This window comes from Corythoichthys intestinalis, chromosome 3 (genome assembly GCF_030265065.1).
Source record: "Corythoichthys intestinalis isolate RoL2023-P3 chromosome 3, ASM3026506v1, whole genome shotgun sequence".
Lineage (NCBI taxonomy): Eukaryota > Metazoa > Chordata > Actinopteri > Syngnathiformes > Syngnathidae > Corythoichthys > Corythoichthys intestinalis.
Window position 1 is genome coordinate 62,665,663 of NC_080397.1, and position 22,492 is coordinate 62,688,154.

General features: G+C 38.5%; 1 protein-coding gene across 6 annotated transcripts in view; it reads left to right on the top strand.

The window, feature by feature from the left end:
- slc20a2 (solute carrier family 20 member 2) overlaps window positions 1-21,978 on the top strand; it is a 126,361-nt gene extending 104,383 nt beyond the window's left edge. For 5 of the 6 annotated variants that reach the window (XM_057832789.1, XM_057832792.1, XM_057832793.1 and 2 more), the window contains exons 9-11: window positions 1,498-1,683; window positions 11,656-11,740; window positions 21,673-21,978. In XM_057832789.1, the coding sequence (XP_057688772.1) occupies window positions 1,498-1,683; window positions 11,656-11,740; window positions 21,673-21,837 (436 nt within the window). In that variant the 3' untranslated portion in view covers window positions 21,838-21,978. Of the gene's footprint in view, window positions 1-1,497; window positions 1,684-11,655; window positions 11,741-15,206; window positions 15,292-21,672 lie in introns of all 6 variants that reach the window. The other variant, XM_057832790.1, reaches the window with a different exon arrangement.
- Window positions 21,979-22,492: the final 514 nt, after the last annotated feature.

The window sequence follows — 22,492 nt, forward strand, 5'->3', positions numbered from 1 at the left end:
CCATGGATCGCCACAATTACAGGCCTCTCTAATATTTTCAAGTGGGAGAACTTGCACAATTAGTGGTTGACTAAATACTTATTTGCCCCACTGTATATATTGGCCAATGGCCAATCTTGAAAAAAAAAAAAAATCATAATATCGGACCGACATGTTTGGCAGTAACTTACTACATTTACTCAGAAACAGAGAATTTTTTTGGAATGATATTTATTTGATATCTGAAAAGCGGGACATGAAATGCTGCTCAATTCTGGAATTTCCCGAATATAAGGTGCACCTGCGTAGAGCTGGGAATCTTTGGACACCTAACGATTCGATTACGATTCAGAAGCTCCGATTCGATTATAAAACGATTATTGATGCACCCCCTCCTATTTTTTTTTTTTATTTATTAAAAAAAATTTTTTGGGGGGGGTACATTAGTTCCAAAATTTTTCAAAAATACTCTCAGGCTAAACCAAACTACTATTTCAGTATCAAGTTAACATATAGCAGTAAACAAATATACCAAAATAACATTAAATAAAAAAACTCCAGTCCCCATTCTGTATCAGCAGCTTTAAACTACATTCAATTAATTTAATGTTGTGAATCAACCGTTAAAGTTGTAAAAATTGCTCCCGTTATTCCATAATTTCCCTAAAGTTTTAAAACTATTTTAAAGATAGATTCAAGTCAATATTTTACCGATTTAGGAGTATTTTATATAAAAAGTTAATTAGGTTTGCTTGGAAGGTTCGCTAGAACAGCCTTGCAGGGAAGTGTACTGCTTTAAGATGGCAGCCGTTTACTAACGCTCGCATCTAGCTTTTTGTAGATGTGCTGTTAACACTACCAAATCTATAATGCATCTAGTCTTATATAAATGATATCTACCGTAACATTATGTGGCTGTACTTTGTAGCAGCTTTTCGGCAGCAGTCAGGTATGTTGTTGTGTTTTTTTTATCTCGTGGCATGAGTTGAGCTAGAGCCGTGAGTTGAGCATTGGCATTACCCGAGGGGCGGGTAATGAGAAGCATGATGTTTAGCTACTTTCGCTCCGTTCCGTCCCGAAGACCGCGCGGCGCGCTGAGTGTGTTGTACTTCCGCTTTACTTGGCATATTTCAGTAATCGGAATTTGGATGTTTGTGAATCGTTCTCGAATCTTCCACGGCCGAATCGCGAATAATCTAAGAATCGGAAATTTTGCACACCTTTACACCTGTGTATAATGCGCACCCCAAATTTACTTGTAAAATCTAGGGAAAATTATTGTACCCGCACCCTAATTTGAGCACCAATAAATAGAAGAATACAAGAAAACAGAGCTCGTGTACAGATACAGAAATGTCATTTCACTGACTGGTGAAACACAGCACAAGCATAGCACATTGGTAGTTCAAAACATTACCATAAACTGACAATATTTACGATAATAATATGATTTGACAACTTCTCCAACTTACCAGAATCTAGGAGAAAACAACCAACCTAAACCGTCTTCCTTTGCAGTAACGCCATCGGACCATTGGTCGCGCTATGGATGATATACGACCAGGGCGGTGTCATGCAGGATGCCCCGACTCCCATCTGGCTGCTTTTTTACGGCGGTTTGGGCATCTGCGCCGGCCTGTGGGTGTGGGGTCGCCGAGTCATCCAGACCATGGGGAAAGACTTGACTCCCATCACGCCATCAAGGTGAGAGAGGATACACAAGGGGTGCTGGCCTTGCATGTGTGTGTATTGTATATGAAGAAGACATGTTGTAGTTTCTGATTGTCCTGACTTAGTTGCACCAGTTTTTCCATTTTTTTGCTTTATAGTCATGTTTATTAACTGCGATTTAAAGGGACAGTAACACCTTTGTCACATGCTTAGCAGCAGAAAGAATTTTGTTTAGAGTTGTCATATATTGATTGTTAAAAAAGAATAATACAGGTAGTCCCCGGGTTACAACGTACTCACCTTACGTGATTTCAACTTAACGACCATGGAGTATCGTCCACCATTTTGTTTTTTTTTCGTTGCATCGTATCTTATTGTACCACACAGTATCTTTTTACTTTACTTTATTAGTTTGACGTGTTCTGTCCTCTTTAAACGTGAAGTTGTACAGCTTTACAGACGTCAATCAATTTTGAAGCTTTTTTGAAGCTTTTTGACTTCCTTCGCTTTTGACAATTTGTAAAGCTGTAACACACACATGTACACTTATGTTCAATACGACACGCATTTTAACAATAAAACACAAAACATTTGGTGTTCAATCAACGAGTAAATATAGTAGATTAATAGCCTAATTTGCCTAACAAAAGTCCTATACCTTAAATGCTACGAATGCTAACGTATTTAAAATTGTCATAGGAAATCGCTCACACGTAACTCCACAAACTGTAAGTGTAAATTTAATTGCAAATGCATACACATACATACATTAGCTGAAACAACTTACAGCCTTATGTGGGCCAAACCAGAGCGCAGCTATCCTTTATCCATGACATCTGAGTCTGCTTCTCAGTCATAAGGCAACCATCCAGCCAGACCCAACGCTGCCACTAGAGGGCAGTGTATCCTCTATCATTCGACAAAATACAATACTTTTGGACTTTTTGGAGAGTTATTTTGGGTTACTTAAAGGGTTGATTCCGACTTACGCGGAAATTCGGTTTACGTCGCCAGCGTAGGAACGGAACTCGTTCGTAACCCGGGGACTACCTGTACAGTGGTACCTCTACTTACAAATGTCTCTACATACAGATTTTTCAGGTTAAGACTCGCCTTAACGGGACGATATTGCCTCTTGTTACGAAAAAAACATGCATATTACGAAAGGCAAAAATACAGTTCGGCCAGTCCTCGCAGCTCCTAGAGTTTACTGAACATACTTATTGCGGCGCTAAGCCACACGGTTGCTAACCGTCATATGCTTTTGTTTAGCCACAACTGGTTTCATTACTTAATGACTAGTCATCCTTCATACAGCTGCTGGAAACAGAAATGTTGCAGGCAACTGGGAGATTGATTTTTGATTGATTGATGATTTTACGACACTGTGCGTGTGTGCGCTGGTCCTTATGGGAAACACAGTCTACACTACCACTTTCGTCGACCGGTGTCGCTAAAATCGACCAAAATTGAAAAGTTACCAAGTGTTGCTTTAAATAAACATAGAAATACATTAAATCAAAAAAAGGATATGTACTATATTTTAGGACGTTGTCGAAAATTTTAAAATGACATTTTTTTACATTAAAAAATATATTTAAAAAAAATTTTTACCTTTTTTTTTTTTAAATACAAATTTAAAAAAATATATATTTTTTAAAATGTTGCTATTTTTTCCCTTAGTTTTTCCCATTAAAAAATATAAATTAAAAAAATCAATTAAGGCGAAATTCAGAAAAATAAATATGAAAAATAAATGAATATACTACCCGTTATTTTTTAAATTAAGAGACAAAAAAATAAAAATTGGGTCTTTAGTTCAAGCTCAATGAGTGCTTGAAAAAAAACATAATTTGTGCATGAAAGGGTTAATGCTCCACGTTTCTCACCTCCGAATCTCATTCTCACGGCCTGGCCGTCTCATCCTTTCGTTGGCCCCTTCTTTCCTTCCTTGCTTTTCTTCCCTAATCTTCCCCCTTTCCATCACTGTCGCCGCCCGTTGCCAGTCCTCAAAGACAAATTTGCTGTGCTCCGGCGTTCTAAAGGAGCTCCTTCTTCCTCTGTCTGTTTCCATGCCACGCTGTGCGGGAGCCAGGGCAGGCCGGCGCGCTAATGTGCTTGACTGCTTGTGCCTCTATTATGCGCTTGTGCACTGGACACTGGAGATGCACATTGCGGCTTTGTCGGGAGTTTCACAGACGGAAACATTTATTTTCTTCCTTGTCGGCAACGGTCGCCGATCCCACGTGGCTTTGCCAGTGAGCCACTGGGAACAACCAACAAAGTTCAACTACAAAGTGGAATGAAAAACATCGAAGCGATTAGGAAATCTTAAAGGTAGTGTCAATGGATCACCCACATTTGGGGGAAAAAAATGTATGCTAGTCAGGGGTGGGTTGTAACGTGTTATATTCACTCTATTACATTTACCTAAGTACCTTTCGGAGGAAAACGTACATCTAAAGGTGCGTTCGGACCAGATGCGTTTCTCGTCGTGTAATAGGTTCCCATTCAAAGTCAACGTAATTGTACGTTGACGAAAGCTTTAACAGAGGAACCAATATCAGAGTCCCTTTAGCCCAGGGGTCCCCATCTGCCGGGCCGCGGACAGGTACCGGTCCGTGGCACATTTGCTACCGGGCCGCACAGAAATAATGATTTAATAACGACCGCATTCTGGCCGAATTAACCCTGTGCCCCTGCTTAACACACCAATATCCCTGTCTACTCTAGATATAATACTACAGGATAGATTAGAATGTCGTCATAGGAAGCCATTGATTGGACTGCTAGCAGTACATCTTGTTTGTGTATATAATATACAGTTGTGGTCAAAAGTTTACATACACTTGTGAAGAACATAATGTCATGGCTCTCTTGAGTTTCCAGTTATTTCTACAACTCTGATTTTTCTTCGATAGAGTGATTGGAACAGATACTTCTTTGTCACAAAAAACATTCATGAAGTTTGGTTCTTTGATGACTTTATTATGGGTTAACAGAAAAAGTGATCAAATCTGCTGGGTCAAAAATATACATACAGCAACACGAATTAGCAATTTCTTGTGAGTGATTATTGACTTGAACAATCATTGACTTGAACAAGTCAGGTAAGTCACTTGGAGCCATTTCAAAGCAGCTGCAGGTCCCAAGAGCAACAGTGCAAACAATTGTTTGTAAGTATAAAGTGCATGGCACTGTTTTGTCACTGCCACGATCAGGAAGAAAACGCAAGCTATCACCTGCTGCTGAGAGAAAATTGGTCAGGAGGGTGAAGATTCAACCGAGAATCACCAAAAAGCAGATTTGCCTAGAATTAGAAGCTGCTGGAACACAGGTGTCAGTGTCCACAGTCAAGCGTGTTTTGCATCTCCATGGACTGAGAGGCTGCTGTGCAAGAAGGAAGGCCTTGCTCCAAAAGCGGCACCTTAAGGCTCGACTGAAGTTTGCTGCTGATCACATGGACAAAGATAAGGCCTTCTGGAGGAAAGTTCTGTGGTCAGACGAAACAAAAATCGAACTGTTTGGCCACAATGCCCAGCAATATGTTTGGAGGAGAAAAGGTGAGGCCTTTAACCCCAAGTACACCATGCCTACCGTCAAGCACGGTGGTGGTAGTATTATGCTGTGGGGCTGTTTTGCTGCCAATGGAACTGGTGCTTTACAGAGAGTAAATGGGATAATGAAGAAGGAGGATTACCTTCAAATTCTTCAAGATAACCTAACGTCATCAGCCCGAAGATTGGGTCTTGGGCGCTGTTGGGTGTTCCAACAGGACAATGACCCCAAACACACATCAAAAGTGGTAATGGAATGGCTAAATCAGCCTAGATTTAAGGTTTTCGAATGGCCTTCCCAAAGTCCTGACTTAAACTTGTGGACAATGCTGAAGAAACAAGTCCATGTCAGAAAGCCATCAAATTTAACTGAACTGCACCAATTCTGTCAAGAGGAGTGATCAAAGATTCAACCAGAAGCTTGCCAGAAGCTTGTGGATGGCTACCAAAAGCGCCTAATTGAAGTGAAAATGGCCAAGGGACATGTTACCAAATATTAGCGCTGCTGTATGTATATTTTTGACCCAGCAGATTTGATCACTTTTTTCTGTTCACCCATAATAAAGTCATAAAAGAACCAAACTTCATGAATGTTTTTTGTGACAAAGAAGTATCTGTTCCAATCACTCTATCGGAGAAAAATCTGAGTTGTAGAAATAACTGGAAACTCAAGAGAGAGCCATGACATTATGTTCTTCACAAGTGTATGTAAACTTTTGACCACAACTGTATATATGTGCGCTTGTCCTCGATAATAACGTATTACTAGGCCGCGGGCGCACCACGTTTGTTCCCGGAAACAATTAGCCCCCACACGAGCGAAGATGTCTGGAAAACAGACGTCTTTGGAGATATTTTTACGACGAAAAGTGCACCTGACGAGCCTACAACCTCAAAGACCCACGAATTGCGAAGGAGTGTATTCGTGACCCATTTGTGAATAAACCGAGTGATTCGAGCATGTCTGTGCAACAAGAGGATCAACTTGTAGAGATTGCAAATGACGGCGACCTTATGAAATGTACATTTGAGAGAACAACTCTACCAAGGTTCTGAATTAAAGTCATTCCGGAATATCCTGACATCGCTATGAGAGCATTGAAAACCTTGCTTCAATTTCCAACATCGTATCTTTGTGAAGCGGGCTTCTTAATTAATGCTTAACGACAAGGCCAAGTCGTTAATGGTGAGAGCGGTGTGCAGTTGTAGTGTGCAGCTAACTTGGCAGGATGTATCTGAGGAGAACTTTTCTACAAGTCCTTTCATGATCAAACGTAAGTTAATATTCCTTTCTTTCAAGAAAGTTTGTAGCCTTTACTTTGGAATCGCCGCGTTTGCGCATTTTGCGACATGTTTAACGTTACTTGAGAAAGGACAAAGCTACTTTTGGTTCAGCCCCTCGAAAAAGGGGCTTTTCTTTGCGTGGTTCCCAGGTTGCGCCGTCCGGTAGCAGATATTGTGTTTCCACGGTAAATATTATAAGTGCAAAACAAGTTATCTCGTGAGATTCCCTCCTAACTATGGAACCCAGGCGTGTAAGCAAAACAAGTTATTTCGTGAGATTCCCTCCTAACTATGAAACTCAAGGTAAAAACAATCAAAGTTGTCACAATCTAGGTCACAGAAGCAATCATACATCACAAAGGCATAATGTAATATTTTCCCCCATCATTCCTCCCTTTGACCCGGATTGAATTTATCTTAAGACATAATGTGCTAATTCACTTCGGGTCACATAATATTTTAATATTTTCTCCATCAATGTCCCTGCCACAGTGTGGGACTTTTTGGATTTAGCAACAAGCTAACTGGTTTGGAAGGCTTTCTCATTTACCTTTGTAGGTTTTCTTAAAAAAACTTTCCTGTTTCTCTGTTTTCCCGAACAAAATTGTGCATCAACTTGTTTTGAAGAGACTAGTGTTTCGTTTGGCGATGATGTTTAAGCTTGCTTGGCACCATAGCTGCTTGTGTCGCGTTCAAAAACTGCTCGGATTTGTAGCCATCAGCCACCTTGCTGTCCTCGACAATGTGTAGGAATAAAACGAAACACGGGGGGGGTTGACGGTTGTCACATTTGGATAAAATGGAAAGGACACTTTCCTGTATCTTGACACTTGACGAGTCTAATGAAATGATGTCAAGTAAACGTGCTAGGGTCAACATTGTCACGGACAGCAAGGTGGCGAATAGCTGGAAATCCAAGCAGTTTTTGAACACGACACGAGCAGTACGTCACTAATCTGCACACGACCGAGAACTTTCAACCTACTCCTTCCTTCCTTCCTTCCTTCCTACTGCAACTTTGCCCGACGACGTAAAAAAAACCAAACAAATGCGATATAGGATAATTTCTCGCGGCACACCGGTTTAAAAACACTGCTTTAACCTATCACCCGCGCTTGCTGTGTTTCAACCTTAAAAAGTGCGTATGACACCAGAAAGCATATTTCATATTTCGTTCGGTTTTTTATGCTCCTGAATGAAATGGACCGCTTGGATGTGCGTGGAAGCAATCGTTTTATATATTCCATTTATGAATCACGTCAGCCAAATGGCTGCAGGCTTTTGTTGTTGCACAAGGGAGAGGCGTGTGAGCCTTTTTGGGTTTCAGAAAGTTCCCATTCACCCCGAGATCGGCCAAAACAAGTGCTCCTTGTCCACCGAGAATGCCATTCGGCCGACGACCGGCGGGTTGTTGCACCCCCCCGCAGGGAGAGCGCTACACTCAGCTTTTTGCCCTCTTCGTGAGCCCGGTGTTCTGTCAAATTTTCCACCCCATCAGAAATTGCAACTTTGTGTTAAAAAGGCAGCGAATACAGCGATTACAAAGTTAACGCTATCTTTAAATAAAGGAATATTTACTTACGTTTGATCATGGAAGGACATGTAGAAAAGTTCTCACACATCCTGCCTTGTTAGCTACACACAACAACTGCACGCCACTCTCTCACTGTTTACGTCTTCGCCGTGTTTTTAAACATTAATGTACGCCATATTCATGTTGACCACGTGGCAGCTACGCGCTCCTCCGACGTCGGCCTGTTTGTCCGGTGGCCATTCTCCAGCTGCTTTATCGGCAAACAGGCTCTCCTGCCCGCAGCAGGGGAACGACGAGCTGTAACTTGCTCGCCGATGGGCGGGTTGCCGATCGGCGAAGACAATCGACAACCCCACCACCGTGTGAAATGATCCAGGGTAGTTTTGTGTGATTTTTCGCTTCATAAAGCGAAAATAAGACTTCGAGACGTCACTCGGTTTGGGTTAGTATGTCGGCTAGCTGTCACGCCTCCTGGTTTGTTTACGCTCTCCGAAGCCGGGGCAGGGAAATTGCAAAAGCCGGACTAACTCCGGTGGCATAAAATATTGTGGGGAGGTGCCAAGGGGTTGACAGTTTTGATCATTATGGAGTAATTTTGCCATGTCCTACTGAAGAAATACATTTTTAATATTTCGTATTCCATTTAGCACAAGACTGTTATTTTTCATGACCATACCATTTATTTAGCAATTGGGGAAAAATACTTGGATAAAAAGAATATCCTGTTAAAATATTGGAGTAGATAGATTGAAACAATGACATTTTGCTCTTCTCATCGTCGCATTTTCCTCGTTCTGAATAATTCCCCCTCAATGGGCTGAATTATAAATCAGATGAACTCATGACCCTGCCGACGTCATCCTCCATTTGGGGACGCTAGAGCGCTCTAATGGCAGGCGTGGCTAAACGGCATATTAAAAAACTAATTTGTCGTCATCTGCGCTTTGCCAAATTGTTGTATATTGTCAAATCGTCTCAAAATATGATTCTAATTCACATAATAATGCTATTTAGGACTTTTTTTATCCTGTCATACACACTTTAATGACTGACATTCATGACAGCAACTCAGAAGCTCGTCTTTGCATGACAGATAATAAGCGCAGTCAACCTTCTTCAAACTTGAAAAATATGAAAGTCGGTTCCGAATTGACCCTTTCATGCATGAATTATGATTTCGTAAATGTTTTTATTACATTCATATAGGTCAGTGGTCTTAAACTTGTGGCTCATGGGCTCATTGTGGCACACGGGACAATATTTTGAGGTGCACATTTGACATCCGATTGTAGTTCGAGTGTTGATTGTTGTATTTTGCGATTGGCAGTACAAACAGTTATAAATAATTTTAAAATAAAATAAATTTGGAAAAAAAACTTGTTTAAATAGTCATTTTTTTAAGGCAAATTTAAAAAAAGCCATTACGGATTTAAAAAATATATAATTGTAGGTTTTAAAAGATTAATTACAAAAATTTTAAAACTTCAAAATATGTATTAAAAATATAAAAAAGGAAACGAATGAAGACATATACTTATGTAAGTGTGGCTGGTGTGTTATGCTTTGAGATTTTTATAGATTTTTTGTTGTTGTGTATTATATATCTAGTGTGACCTCACATACAGTAGCCTAACTTTTTGGACGCCATCGACGACAATAGACATTCATTCGATCGCTTCCAGCCCATGCAGTTATAATGGATTGGACTATCGTCGTCAATGGGTGTTTTCAATATCAATTTCCTATACTACAGTGGTACGAAAAAGTATTTGAACCTATTGGAATTTCTCACATTTCTGCATAAAATCACCATCAAATGTGATCTGATCTTTTGTCAAAATCACACAGATGAAAAAACTGTCTGCTCTAACTAAAACCACTCAAACATTTATACGTTTTCATATTTTCATGAGGATAGTATGCAAACAATGACAGAAGGGGGAAAATAAGTAAGTGAACCATCACATTTAATATTTTGCCCCCCCTTTGGCAGCAATAACTTCAACCAGATGCTTCCTGTAGCTGCAGATCAGTCTGGCACATCGATCAGGACTAATCTTCTCTACAAAACTGCTGTCGTCCAGTCAGATTCCTAGGATGTCTGGCATGAATCGCTGTCTTTAGGTCATGCCACAGCATCTCAATAGGGGTCAAGTCTGGACTTTGACTTGGCCACTCCAGGATGTTTATTTTGTTCTTCTGAAACAATTCTGAAGTTCATTTACTTCTGTGTTTTGGATCTTGTTGCAGCATCCGTCCTCTTTTTAGCTTCAACACTCTGACAGACGGCCTCAGCTTTTCCTGCAAAACATTTGAATTCATTCTTCCATTAATGATTGCAAGTTGTCCATGCCCTGAGGTAGCAAAACAGCCCCAAAACATGATGCTCCCTCCACCACGGTGAGGATGAGGTGTTGATGTTGGTGAGCTGTTCCATTTTTCCTCCACACATGACTTTCTGTGTTACTCCCAAACAATTCAACTTTTGTTTCATCAATCCACAAAATATGTTGCCAAAACATCTGTGGCGTGTCCAAGTGCCTTTTTGCGAACATTAAACGAGAACAAATGTTTTAGACAGCACTGGCATCCTCGTGGAGTCCTCCCGTGAACACCATTCTTGGCCATAGTTTTACTTATAGTTGATGTGTTCACATAAATATTGGACTGTGCCAGTGATTTCTGTAAGTCTTTAGCAGACACACTAGGGTTCTTTTTTACCTCTCTGAGTATTCTGCGCTGAACTCTTGGCATCATTTTTGGGGGACGGCCATTCCTCGGATGAGAAGCAACAGTGCCAAACTCTCTCCATTTGTATACAACTTCTCTGACTGTCGATGGATGAATCTCCACAATTTTAGAGATGGTTTTGTATCCTTTCCCTGCTTTTTTACAAATCAACAATCCTCGATCGCAGGTCTTCAGACAGCTCTTTTGACCGAGCCATGATGCACATCAGACAATGCTTCTCATCAAGACAATTCTTACCAGGTGTGTGTTTTATAGTGGGCAGGGCAGCTTTAAACCACTCATCAGTGATTGGGCACACACCTGACTTAAATTGTTTGGTATAATTGGTTTCAATTGCTCTTTAAGTCTCCTTAGGCAGAGGGTTCACCTAATTCTTTTTCCCCCTTCTGTCATCGTTTGCTTGCTATTCTCATCAAAATATGAAAACCTGTAAATATTTGGGTGGTTTTAGTTAAAGCACTGTTTTTTCATCTGTGTGATTTTGACAAAGATCAGATCACATTTGATGGTGATTTTATGCAAAAATGTGAGAAATTTCAAAAGGTTTAGATACTTTTTCATACCACTGTAACTGCCACAACATCAATTCTGTGACCTGGTCTAAAGCTATTGCTAACTTTTGAATAGTAGTGACCACTGCCTTTGAAATGTTAAAGTTCATAAATCTCAGCCAATAAGTGACTTCTCTTATAGTGAATGCAAGCGGAGACATATTTCCAAGGTAGGTATAACAAATGCGTTTTGCTAACATGAAAGGTGGACCATCTTGGCCGCTCGCTGTTCAGACGGTAGCCCGCCATCGCTAACCCTCTACCCAGTTGGCATTTCAATGAAAAATGTTTTTTTGCTCCTCCTCCTCCTCCTCTCTCCCCTCCACAGTGGATTCACTATTGAACTGGCGTCCGCACTCACAGTCGTGTTGGCTTCCAATATCGGAATCCCTGTCAGTACCACACACTGCAAGGTATGGCAACCAAGCGGGGCCCCTTGCCGGCCCCTTAACTCGCCTCTTTGTCCTTCGACAGGATTTGTCCAGACAAGAGGGCCAGCACGCACTACTTCTCGGGCCACCAGTCATTGGGATTAAAAGTAACCAAATTCAGGGCAAAAGCACTTGAAAATCATTAGAAACACCAGAATCATTGGCTGTAAATGAGCTAAAAACGTTAGCTGTTAGCCTCATTTTTTGTTTTGTGGAGTGAAATAAAATCACGCAATTCGCTTTGGTTTTCAGTGTTGAAAAATGAAATTTGAAAGTAAACAGAATAGACGTGTTTGTCTGAAGTGCAGTGCATATATAGTGATTGATTTTTTAATTTCAAATGAAAGCAAAGCTAGCCAAAATCGTCGCGCTGTTAGCATCGTATGCTTCGTTAAACTTTGCCAATGTTCACGAATTTTATTGTTCAGAACGGTTTAGTTTAAAAAGGAGATTCATTCTAATCAAGATAACCTATTTTGATGAGCGTTTTTGTTAAAGACTTGTCGAATTCAAATGTCAAAAGCGCTTGCTAGTGCAACCTGTTCCATAATATGCTTGGATAAAATCATGTTATTAGTCCGTAAGTTTGTTTGTCTGTTTTATTTATTTATTTTTATTTAAATAAAAAATTTAAATTTTCAACAGGACTGTTTTTTTAATTTTCTTTTAATTTTTGTCTTTTTTGGGCGAAATTACTTGTTAGTCATAGTTTATTGAGGTCAAAATAAGTTTGTCTTCGTCTAGTGTTAGTCAGCTCTTACTCAAAATGTTTTCGTCTGTATAATTCAAAAGTTTTGGTCCAAAAATAAAGGTTACCAACAATTTGGAATGAATATTGACAGACCAGCACATATTGGAGCATCTACAAGGGCAACGCTAAATTCGTAATGATAATACGCACTCAGTACGTTATTTTCAATCAATTAAACCTACCTAGACGAAATGTATGAAAAAAAAAGGTTGTCTGAGACGTTAAGACAACGCTTGCAATGCTAAATGCTAAAGATAACGCAAATGTTATGCTAATGCTAAGAGTTACATTTAGTGTGTGTTGATAGCACAAATCTCTAAAGGATAAAGCAACGATGGATGGATGCATGGATGCATGGATGGATGGACATTTCAAAACGTGTTCTTTGTCTAGTTTTCGTTGATGAAAATGTTTTCATCAGTATAATTTAGGGCTGTCAAACGATTAAAAAAATTTTATCGAGTTAATTACAGCTTAAAAATTAATTAATCGTAATTAATCGCAAGTCAAACCATCTCTAAAATATGCCGTATTTTTCTGTAAATTATTATTGGACTGGAAAGATAAGACACAAGACGGATATATACATTCAACATACTGTACATAAGTACTGTATTTGTTTATTATAACAATAAATCAACAAGATGGCATTAACATTATTAACATTCTCTTAAAGCGATCCATGGATAGAAAGACTTGTAGTTCTTAAAAGATAAATGTTAGTACAAGTTATAGAAATGTTATAACTCTTAATGTTTTCATTTTATTAAAATTTGTAAAATTTTCAATCAAAAAATAAACTAGTAGCTCGCCGTTGTTGATGTCAATAATTACACCATGCTCACTCATGGTACTAACCCATAAAATCAGTTGGACCCAAGAGCCAGCAGAGGGCGCCAAACACCAAAAAACAAGTAACAAGCGGACATTGCACTGTCCTGTCATTTTAATCTTTTTGAGCGAGGCCTGTGCGTTAATTGCGTCAAATATTTTAACGTGACTAATTTTAAAAATTAATTATCACCTGTTAACACGATATTTTTGACAGCCCTAGTATAATTCAAATGTTTCAGTCCGAAAATACTGCTATGCTAACGCTAAGAGTTACATTTAGTGTGCAAAAATCATTCAGCACAGACCTCTAATGGCTGAAGTAGATGTCTGAGCGTACATCAATGAAAACTAGACGAAGAGGAACACGTTTTGAAATGACTGATGTGCGCATCCATCCATCCATCCATCCATCCATCCATCCATCCATCCATCCATCCATCCATCCATCCATCCATCCATCCATCCATCCATCCATCCAATATATAATGGCATCAGCTTTGTGCTAATATGTATGTTGTTTTAAAACTTAATATTCAAGCCTACAGCCTTTATACATGGGCTGGTCACAGTTTAGCACAACTGCTATGCTTATAATGACCTCTAGATGTCTCCAAACTAAGATGCTTGGGATTTGTTAATTGAGGGAAAGTCCCTAATCACTCATAGTGCACAAATAAAATGAGCAAGAAAAATAATGAATTACAAACTCATAACTACTGCATCACCAGAAAGAAATAGTCACTAAGAAAAGTAATAAAAGGCATCATTCATCATTTAAAATCCGGGCAAAAGCCCAGCTAAATACATGTTGGGAATTGTCACTCATTGGCATTGTCCAGAGTCTAGGCCTGTGATTGCCTGCCGCTAGCTGAAATGCTTTGTTTCCCCCTAGTGGTAACTAGTGTAAACGTGATTTGTTTGTGAATTATTCCGTTGAATGAATGAATGAATGAATTTAATGACGGACATTTTGGCTAATTTTATGTTAAGCCCACGACCGTATCTCGATATTGGTTTGATATCGGTATTGGATTTTTAGAGTTGGACAACATCGGTAGACAGCTAGATGTGCACTTCAGTTATTTCAAAGCATGTTCCTTTTCGTCTAGTTTTCAGATATTTTTTATTTTAGTCTACACTTACTCAAAATGTTTTTATCTGTATAATTCAAACGTTTTAGTCCAAAAGTAATGCGTGCTAATGCTAAGAGTTACATTTACTGTGCGGTGATCACTCAGAACAGACCTATAAAGGCTAAAGCAACATTGCATATTAGATTCTGTAGGGCATAAATCGGCCTTTAATCTCCGAAGACACATATTTAGCTGGTCATCATCGAATTGAAAATCAAAACAGTTTGGGGTGATTTCACGTCATCGCATGAAGCAAAAATGGCTAACAGCTAGATAGTACTTCATTCACTTTAAAGCAAAGTGGAAGTTCCATTGGATTTCTAGTAAGACGAAGTTATTTAAATTTGATGGCGATGTCACTTAAAAAGGTTAAAAATGTTGCTGGAAGCCCCTGTTAGCAGTGCGTGCGGCCCCTCTCCTCCACCCCTTTTACAGGAATGTCAGCTCCAGACCGGACCGTCCGGGGTCACGACCCCCGCCCCCTTCCCGAACAGCATGACGTCTCATCCTGTCTCATTCCTCTTTTCCATTTCTCCTCGTCAGCACTCGCATGGTTTGGCGTGTGGGCCCTCCACTCCCCCGCGCTTGGCTACAGAGCAGACCCTAAAGACCCCCAACCGCCCACCCACCCTCTCCCCCACCTGTCACAACTTGTTTTCCACTTTTTTTTTACCTCTCCCATCTCTCTCTCCATGTTTGTCCCTCTCTCTCGACTCATCTATCTTCACAGCGGATTTTGCATTGAAGTAATGAGTGCGCTAACAGTGCTTGTTGCATCAAATGTGGGCATCCCAATAAGCTCCACCCACTGCAAGGTATTCCAGCTTCTAGTCGCCAAGCCGCGCTTCGACACGGCTCGGCGTCGTGACATCACGCTCAGGTTAGGGCTGCCACCGACCATTATTTTGATTGTCGATTTTTCGGCGATTGTTTTTTGCGATGAGTTGTTTTTTTTACCGCGCTCTTACTATAGATTTGACATTTTAGCGGGAAATGTGCATTAGAACCAACAAAATATGCATATCTTATTTTTATTCATTACAAGAATAGTACTCTTTCATGAACGATTATAGAAATAGAAAAAGAAAAAATCCATAATAACTTTCCACCTTTTTGTTTTACTAATTGAGAAAAATTTTAAAAATCTAAAAGTGTTAATACATAATGTACATAATGTAAGACTGCTGTTGAACTCTAAACAAAATTGATTAAAAAATTAATAAAAGTTTTAGTCATTAAAAAAAATATTTGAAATAATTATAAAAAATATTTATGGTTTTCTTTGTTTTGTTTAAAAATTTTTTTAATTAAATACAAATAGAAAATTATTTACTCTTTTCCCTTTTTGTTAATTATGATTTTTTTTTTTTTATGATTAAGACTTTTTTTTGTCAAAATATTTGTATGAAAAATGGAATAAAAGAATAATTTTAAGTGTAAAGTTTTAAAAATGTTAATCCATAATTTCTTCTGTTTTCTTTTTTGTTTTTGTTTTATTTAAAATAATTTTTAAAACTTAAAGGAAAAAAAAAAAAAGTAAGGGTATTAACTCTTGCCCTTTTTTTTTTTATTTTTTAATTGAACCTATCGATAAAATTGATTTTAAAAAATTAATAATTTCTTGTTTTAGTAAATAAAAAAAAATTGAAATTGATTCAATATAAATAACATTAACTGTTTTCTTCTTTGTTTTGTATTAAAAATATTTTTGGGAAAATAAAATACAAATATAAAATGTGATTATTTACTCTTTTGCCCTTTTTTGTTTGGTTAATGGATGAAAATAAATATTTTTTTAAATTATGAAATTTAAAAAAAACCAACAATATTATATTATATTTTGAAATAATTTAATGAAAAAGAGAATGGAAAATAATTAAATTTAGAATAAAGTTCTAAAAATGTTGATACATAGTTTCATTTTTTTAATATATATATATATATTTTATAATTAAAAAAAAAAATCCCTCAAAATAATTAAACAAATTTTGTTTTTTAATTGAAAAATAAGAGCATTTACTCTGTTGCCCTATTTTTAAAAACTTTTTTCTAAAACGATTTTTTTCTTTTTTTAGTAATTAAAAAAATAATTTGGAATCATTGTAAATGATATTAACTGTTTTCCTCTTTGTTTTGTATGAAAAGTATTTTTGGGGAAAAATAAAATACAAATAGAAAATTAGATGATTTAGTCCTTTTCCCTTTTTTGTATTGTTAAGTGAGAAAAATAATTAAAATATATTTATTAAATAATAAAACAAGTACTATGTTTTTTGCCTAAGTATTTTTATGAAAAATAAAAGAAGTTTCATGAGTATAAAATTCTAATACAGTAAATAAATAATGTTTTCCTTTCGGTTTTTATACAAAGTTTTTTTTGAAAAATGAAATCAAATGTAATTTTTGTTTTGTTAATTTAAAAAAAGTTTTAAAAATTCTTAAAGACAAAAAAATATGTACTTATTCTAAATGTTTTTTTGAAAATTAACTATTAACTCTTTGTATATATATATTTTTAAAAAGTAAATAAATAAAACAAATCAAGAAGCTATTAAGATTTTTTTTTGACCCATCTGTCATGTCCACGATACCTCAAACCGATGAATTGACTATCAAAATAATGGAATAATTGTCGATTTATAGTGGCAGCCCTACTTCAGGTGTAGACAACAGTCGCCAATCACAACTCCGCAGTTGCGGTTTTGCTGCTTTGTGTGCTTTCTCCAAGCTATTCACTCATTCACTGCCTTTGACGGCGATAGACGTCCCATCCATAAATAGTACGTCTATCGTTGTCAACGCCACTGAACCTTGCCATTTACGTATGCGCTGGGAGACTACACAAATATCAAAACTGATCATTAATGAAGCACTAATAGTAATCAACATCAGCTCACATCCCCAATACTAGCTACCGTCTCACTCCTCAAGACGCACTTACGGCAAAAATGCTTCACTCTTCTGATATTTAGACTTGTATTTCTGTGATTTGATGGATTCAATGATTGTGTCTGGGGGACACGCTCAAGTCGTCGAACCATGATGAGTTTATTTATTTGAAAAATGTTGGCAGACAACTTGAGCGACGTCCTCCCGCTTCACGCTGTGATAATGTGCAACGACAGCGCCGAGGTTACGTAAAAAAGAAATCGCGGATGCTGATTGAAATCAAAATAATCATGATTACTTACATTGAATTTTGGTCCAAATTGAACACCGTTTTCTAAGTCCTCGCTGGCGGTCATTGCACATTTTTGGTTATGTGATCTACTTGTCTCGGGATGGCGGACAATAAAGGTGAGTTAAGATTGTGTTGATGGAAGTCTGACATCAGCAGCTTTAGTGTTCACAACATAATAATAATGAGGGGAGTCTTCACATAAACATGTCCTTGACTTAGAACGTTTCGACCTTACTATTGCTGTTTTTGTCAGCCGTTTTAATTTTCGCCTAACTCTTTTGAGCAAAGATACTTATTAGTCATGTTTTTGTCATTTCAAAACAGTGTTGTTTTCAGCAGCACGTTTAAAATTTGTTTTAGTGGATGGTAATACTTATTAGCCTTAGTCATATTTTAGTCATTTCAAAATGTGTTTGGCTTCGCCTCATACAAATTTAGTTTTAGGTGACATTTACTCAATGTTTTCATCTGTAAAATTCAAAAGTTTTACTCCAAAAATAAATAGATAAAGGTTTCCAACTATTTCAAATTAAAGTTGGCAGACAAGCACATATTGTAGCATCAACAAATCTATCACCAACTTGGTGATAGTACACACTCAACAGGAAAATAACTAGTTATTTTCAATTAATTATACCCACCTGGATGCCAGGTAAGTAAAACAAAAAACAAAAAAGGTGTCCAAGAGCTTAAGAGGATGCGCGGCATTAGCATTAGCCTAATGCTAACCCAAACGTGAGTGCTGTGCTAACGCTACGAGTCACATTTAGTGTATGATGATCAATGTTTTCATCTGTAAAATTCAAAAGTTGTACTCCAAAAAAAAAAGTTTCCAACCATTTCAAATTAATGTTGGCAGACGAGCACATATTGTTGCATCAACAAATCTATCACCAAGTTGGTGATAATACACACTCAGAAGGAAAACAGTACGTTATTTTCATTTAATTATGCCCACCTGGATGCCATGTATGTAAAAAAAAAAAAAACAACAACAAAAAAGGTGTCTAAGAGGACGCGCGCTGTTAGCATTAGCCTAATGCTAACGCAAACGTGAGTGCTATGCTAACGCTACGAGTTACATTTGGTGTATGATGATCACTCAGCACAGAACTTAAAAGGCTAAAGCAACATTGCATATTCGCTCTTGTAAAGATAGAAAAAAAAAATGTTTACCGTGTGTGTTTCGAAACAAGCAATGCGGAGACTGGAGACTACACTGGTGAGTTGGGTGGAGGTACGTCACATGAGTTACACACTGCTACGATGCAGGCTAATTACCAGTGTTGTTAATCTTACTTTAGAAAAGTAATTAATTACACTTAGAAGTTACTTCTCCCCAAAAGTAATTGAGTTAGTAACTCAGTTACCTGAATGTAGTAGTAATTAGTTACTTGGCAAAGTCTTACCTTTCATGTTTTTTTTTTAATTTAAAAAAAAACAAAAAAACATTGTAACCTTTGCTGTGTTTGAAAGTCATTTAATGTTGTGTATCAACCGTTAAAGTTGTTAAAATTGCTCCCGTTATTGCATTATTTTCCTTCTGTCTACTTTCGACATTTAAAACTTTTAAAAACTTTTTCATCATTTAAAGATGGATTCAAGTCAAGATTTTGCCGATTTAGGAGTATTTTAGATAAAAAAGTTAATTAGGTGTCGCTAGGAAGGTTCTTTACAACAGAGCCTTCCTAAGAAGTCTACTGCTTTAAGATGGCGACTGTTTAATTAACATCGGCAAGTCTATCATTTCACTTATAGTTCTCTATACATGTGCTAACCACCGCCGTGTCTGTCATTTCGCATCTAGTTCTATATACATGTGATATCTACCGTAGCATCACGTGGGCGTAGTTTGTAGGCTATCGGCTACAGCGATTTGCAGCGGCGTCACAACTCCCTTCCCTCCTTCCCACACCCACTCTTCTCTCTCCGTGTCTCTCAGACTTTTCTCGCGTCATTTAACCATCATGTGACGCATAGTAACATACGCCTCAGTAACGGTAACGGCGTTGCCAAGATGAGAAAAGTAATTAGATTACTCACTATTGAAAAAAATAACGACATTAATAATGCCGTTGTACTCTAACGTTGTTATTAACAGCACTGGTAACGATACATAAAAAGGCACACATTGTGAACATGTGACGAAAACTGGCGCATTTTCCTAAACTTAATGTTTTCATCTCCCAAGACTTGCATTTTAACAATAAAACACTGGACACAAAACAACTGGCGCTCAAACTTCCACCTAGTCTTATCAATATGTAAATTTAGTAGATTAAATTAGGCTAATTTGCCGAACAAAAGTCTGCTAGTTTAAATGCTACAAATGCTAACGTACTGACAATTCTAATAGCAAATCACTGACGTGTAATTCCACAAACTGTAGCTCTAAACCTAATTACAAATACATGCACAAACATTTATTAGGTGAAACAACTTACAAACTTATGTGGGCAAAACTCAAACGCAGCTATACTTTATCCATCTCGGACGTCTCTGAGTCTGCTTCTCAGTCATACAAGGCGACAGTCCAGCCAGACCCAACATTGCCACCAGAGGGCAGTGTATCCTCCATCATTAAACACAACACAATTTTTAGGGACTTTTCCGATAGTTATTTTGTAGGGGTATTGAAAGGGTTAATTCCGACTTATGCATAAATTCGGGTTACGTCGCCAGCATATTAGGAACGGAATGCGTTTGTAACCTGTTCGTAAAACTACCTGTATCACAAAAGCAGAGGAAATGCTGATGTCAGACTCCCATGTGTTATGGTTTCAAATATGTTTCAAATTGTTTAACCGGCTTGCTCAAACTAACCAACAATGATGAGTGATGTTTGTATGCAGGCTGTTTTTGGTCTTCATTATTTATACATGCTGTCATTTACAAACTAGAGCATACCTGACTATGTCACATCGCCGAAATATCACAAAACTTGGGGAAAAAAATCATTTTTACACCGCACCTGACTATAAGTCGCAGTTGTCTTAATATGGGATATCTAAATAGAGGGTTGGTACACAGTAAAGGTCGACCGATATATCGGGCCGATATATGGACTTTCAGATTGGCCAGACGCGGCTCATGTGTTCGCTGAGGCAAAAACGTGGGCATGGTAGGAGTTTGTTGAGGCCATGGAGAACGACTTCCAGATGGCTTCAAAGAAATTCTGGTCCATCATCCGGTGTCTCAGTGGGGTGGGGAGCAGTGCACCACCAACACTGTGTATAGTGTGGATGGGGCGCTGTTTACCTCGACCTGTGATGTCGTGAGAACCAATTGAATAATTAAAAGTGGGGTGGCGTGGTGTGGCTCAGTGGTAGAGTAGTTGTCCCCCAACCCAGAGGTTGTGGGTCGATTCTCCACCCTGATGAACTCGCCTAAGTATCCTTGAGCAAGATACTGAACCCCACATTGCTCCTGGTGCTGTGTCACCAGTAGGTAGATGGCAATGTAGTGTAACGCGTGTTGAGTACCTTGAGAGGTAGAAAAAGCGCTATACAAGTATAACACCATTTAAAAGTCAGGTTATTAGCAATTGTTTCTACAAAATGGATAAGCGACAAGACTTTTGTCAGGGACTGTGTAAGGAAGCCAAGCTCTCTGTTTAGTGTGCATTTCTCTACACGGCTTGTTCTGTAACTAAATGCACCAGAAATTTCTGAAATTAAAACTGCACAGTATTGTTCTCTTGCCTCCAGTCTTCATTTAACAATCCAGTCTAGCCGTCTCACCTGAATTGAAAACGAACACACGGAGGACCTGAAAGACTGGCACCAACAATGTGCAGATTGGCCTTCAGCAAATTTATATCGCCGCTATTTGCTAGCCGATATATATTGGGCTAATATATTGACTATTTTTTTCCCGATCGTTAGTCATTGCAGCACTAAAGATGAATGAAAAAAAGCAGCCTGCAATTCTCTGCCGTGTGCTTGTCGTGTGTCATATTGCCACTTTCCGACACCTGACGTTTTTCCCGCCTTTGTCCCGCCTCCTCCTCGCTCAGGTGGGCTCGGTGGTAGCCGTGGGCTGGATCCGCTCCAGGAAGGCGGTGGACTGGCGCCTCTTCCGGAACATCTTCCTGGCGTGGTTCGTCACCGTACCCGTGGCCGGCCTGTTCAGCGCCGCCGTCATGGCCGTTTTCGTCTTCGGCATCTTGCCCTACGTGTGAGCGCGTTAGCAAAGGAAAGCCAGAGAGTTGTTTGCTTGGTGGAGGTAAAAGAAGGAAACCATGGGTCAAAACGCTGCGAGAAGGGTTGGTTCACATCATTCAATCTAATGTACAAAGGATACAACATGTGGCTAAAGCAGTTCATACTCCAACAAAGCAACTGTACATATTCATAACTATATGGAATTCCGTGTGTTCAACCAACCCATCTCACGCTAGCTAGCTAGCTACAAGTCGGGGAAATGATGACGCTAATGACGGAGACGTCTTGTTTTATCACGAAAACATGATTCACTACCGAGTTGATTTTTTTTGTTTTGTCTGTTTGTATGGATTTTTAAATGATGTACTATACCGTAAATCTGTACTGTAAATAGTGAGTTTTGGGGGGAGGGCGGGATGGTGGATCATGTTTTGTTGTATTTTTTTAAAACTGTCGGGAAATGGGATGTTCTCTGCACCTTTTCATCATGATGTCATATTCAGAGTATGTTTCATCACACTATTTTTATGAGAAATTCATTTATTAGAGAAGGAGAAAAAGAACTCCTTGGCGTTATACGAAGGCGGTCCGATAGGTGGCGGTCACGCGCCGCTAACCGCGAGTAGAATTAAAGAAAGAAGCGGCCATCTTGGAAGAATAGAGAGGAAAAAA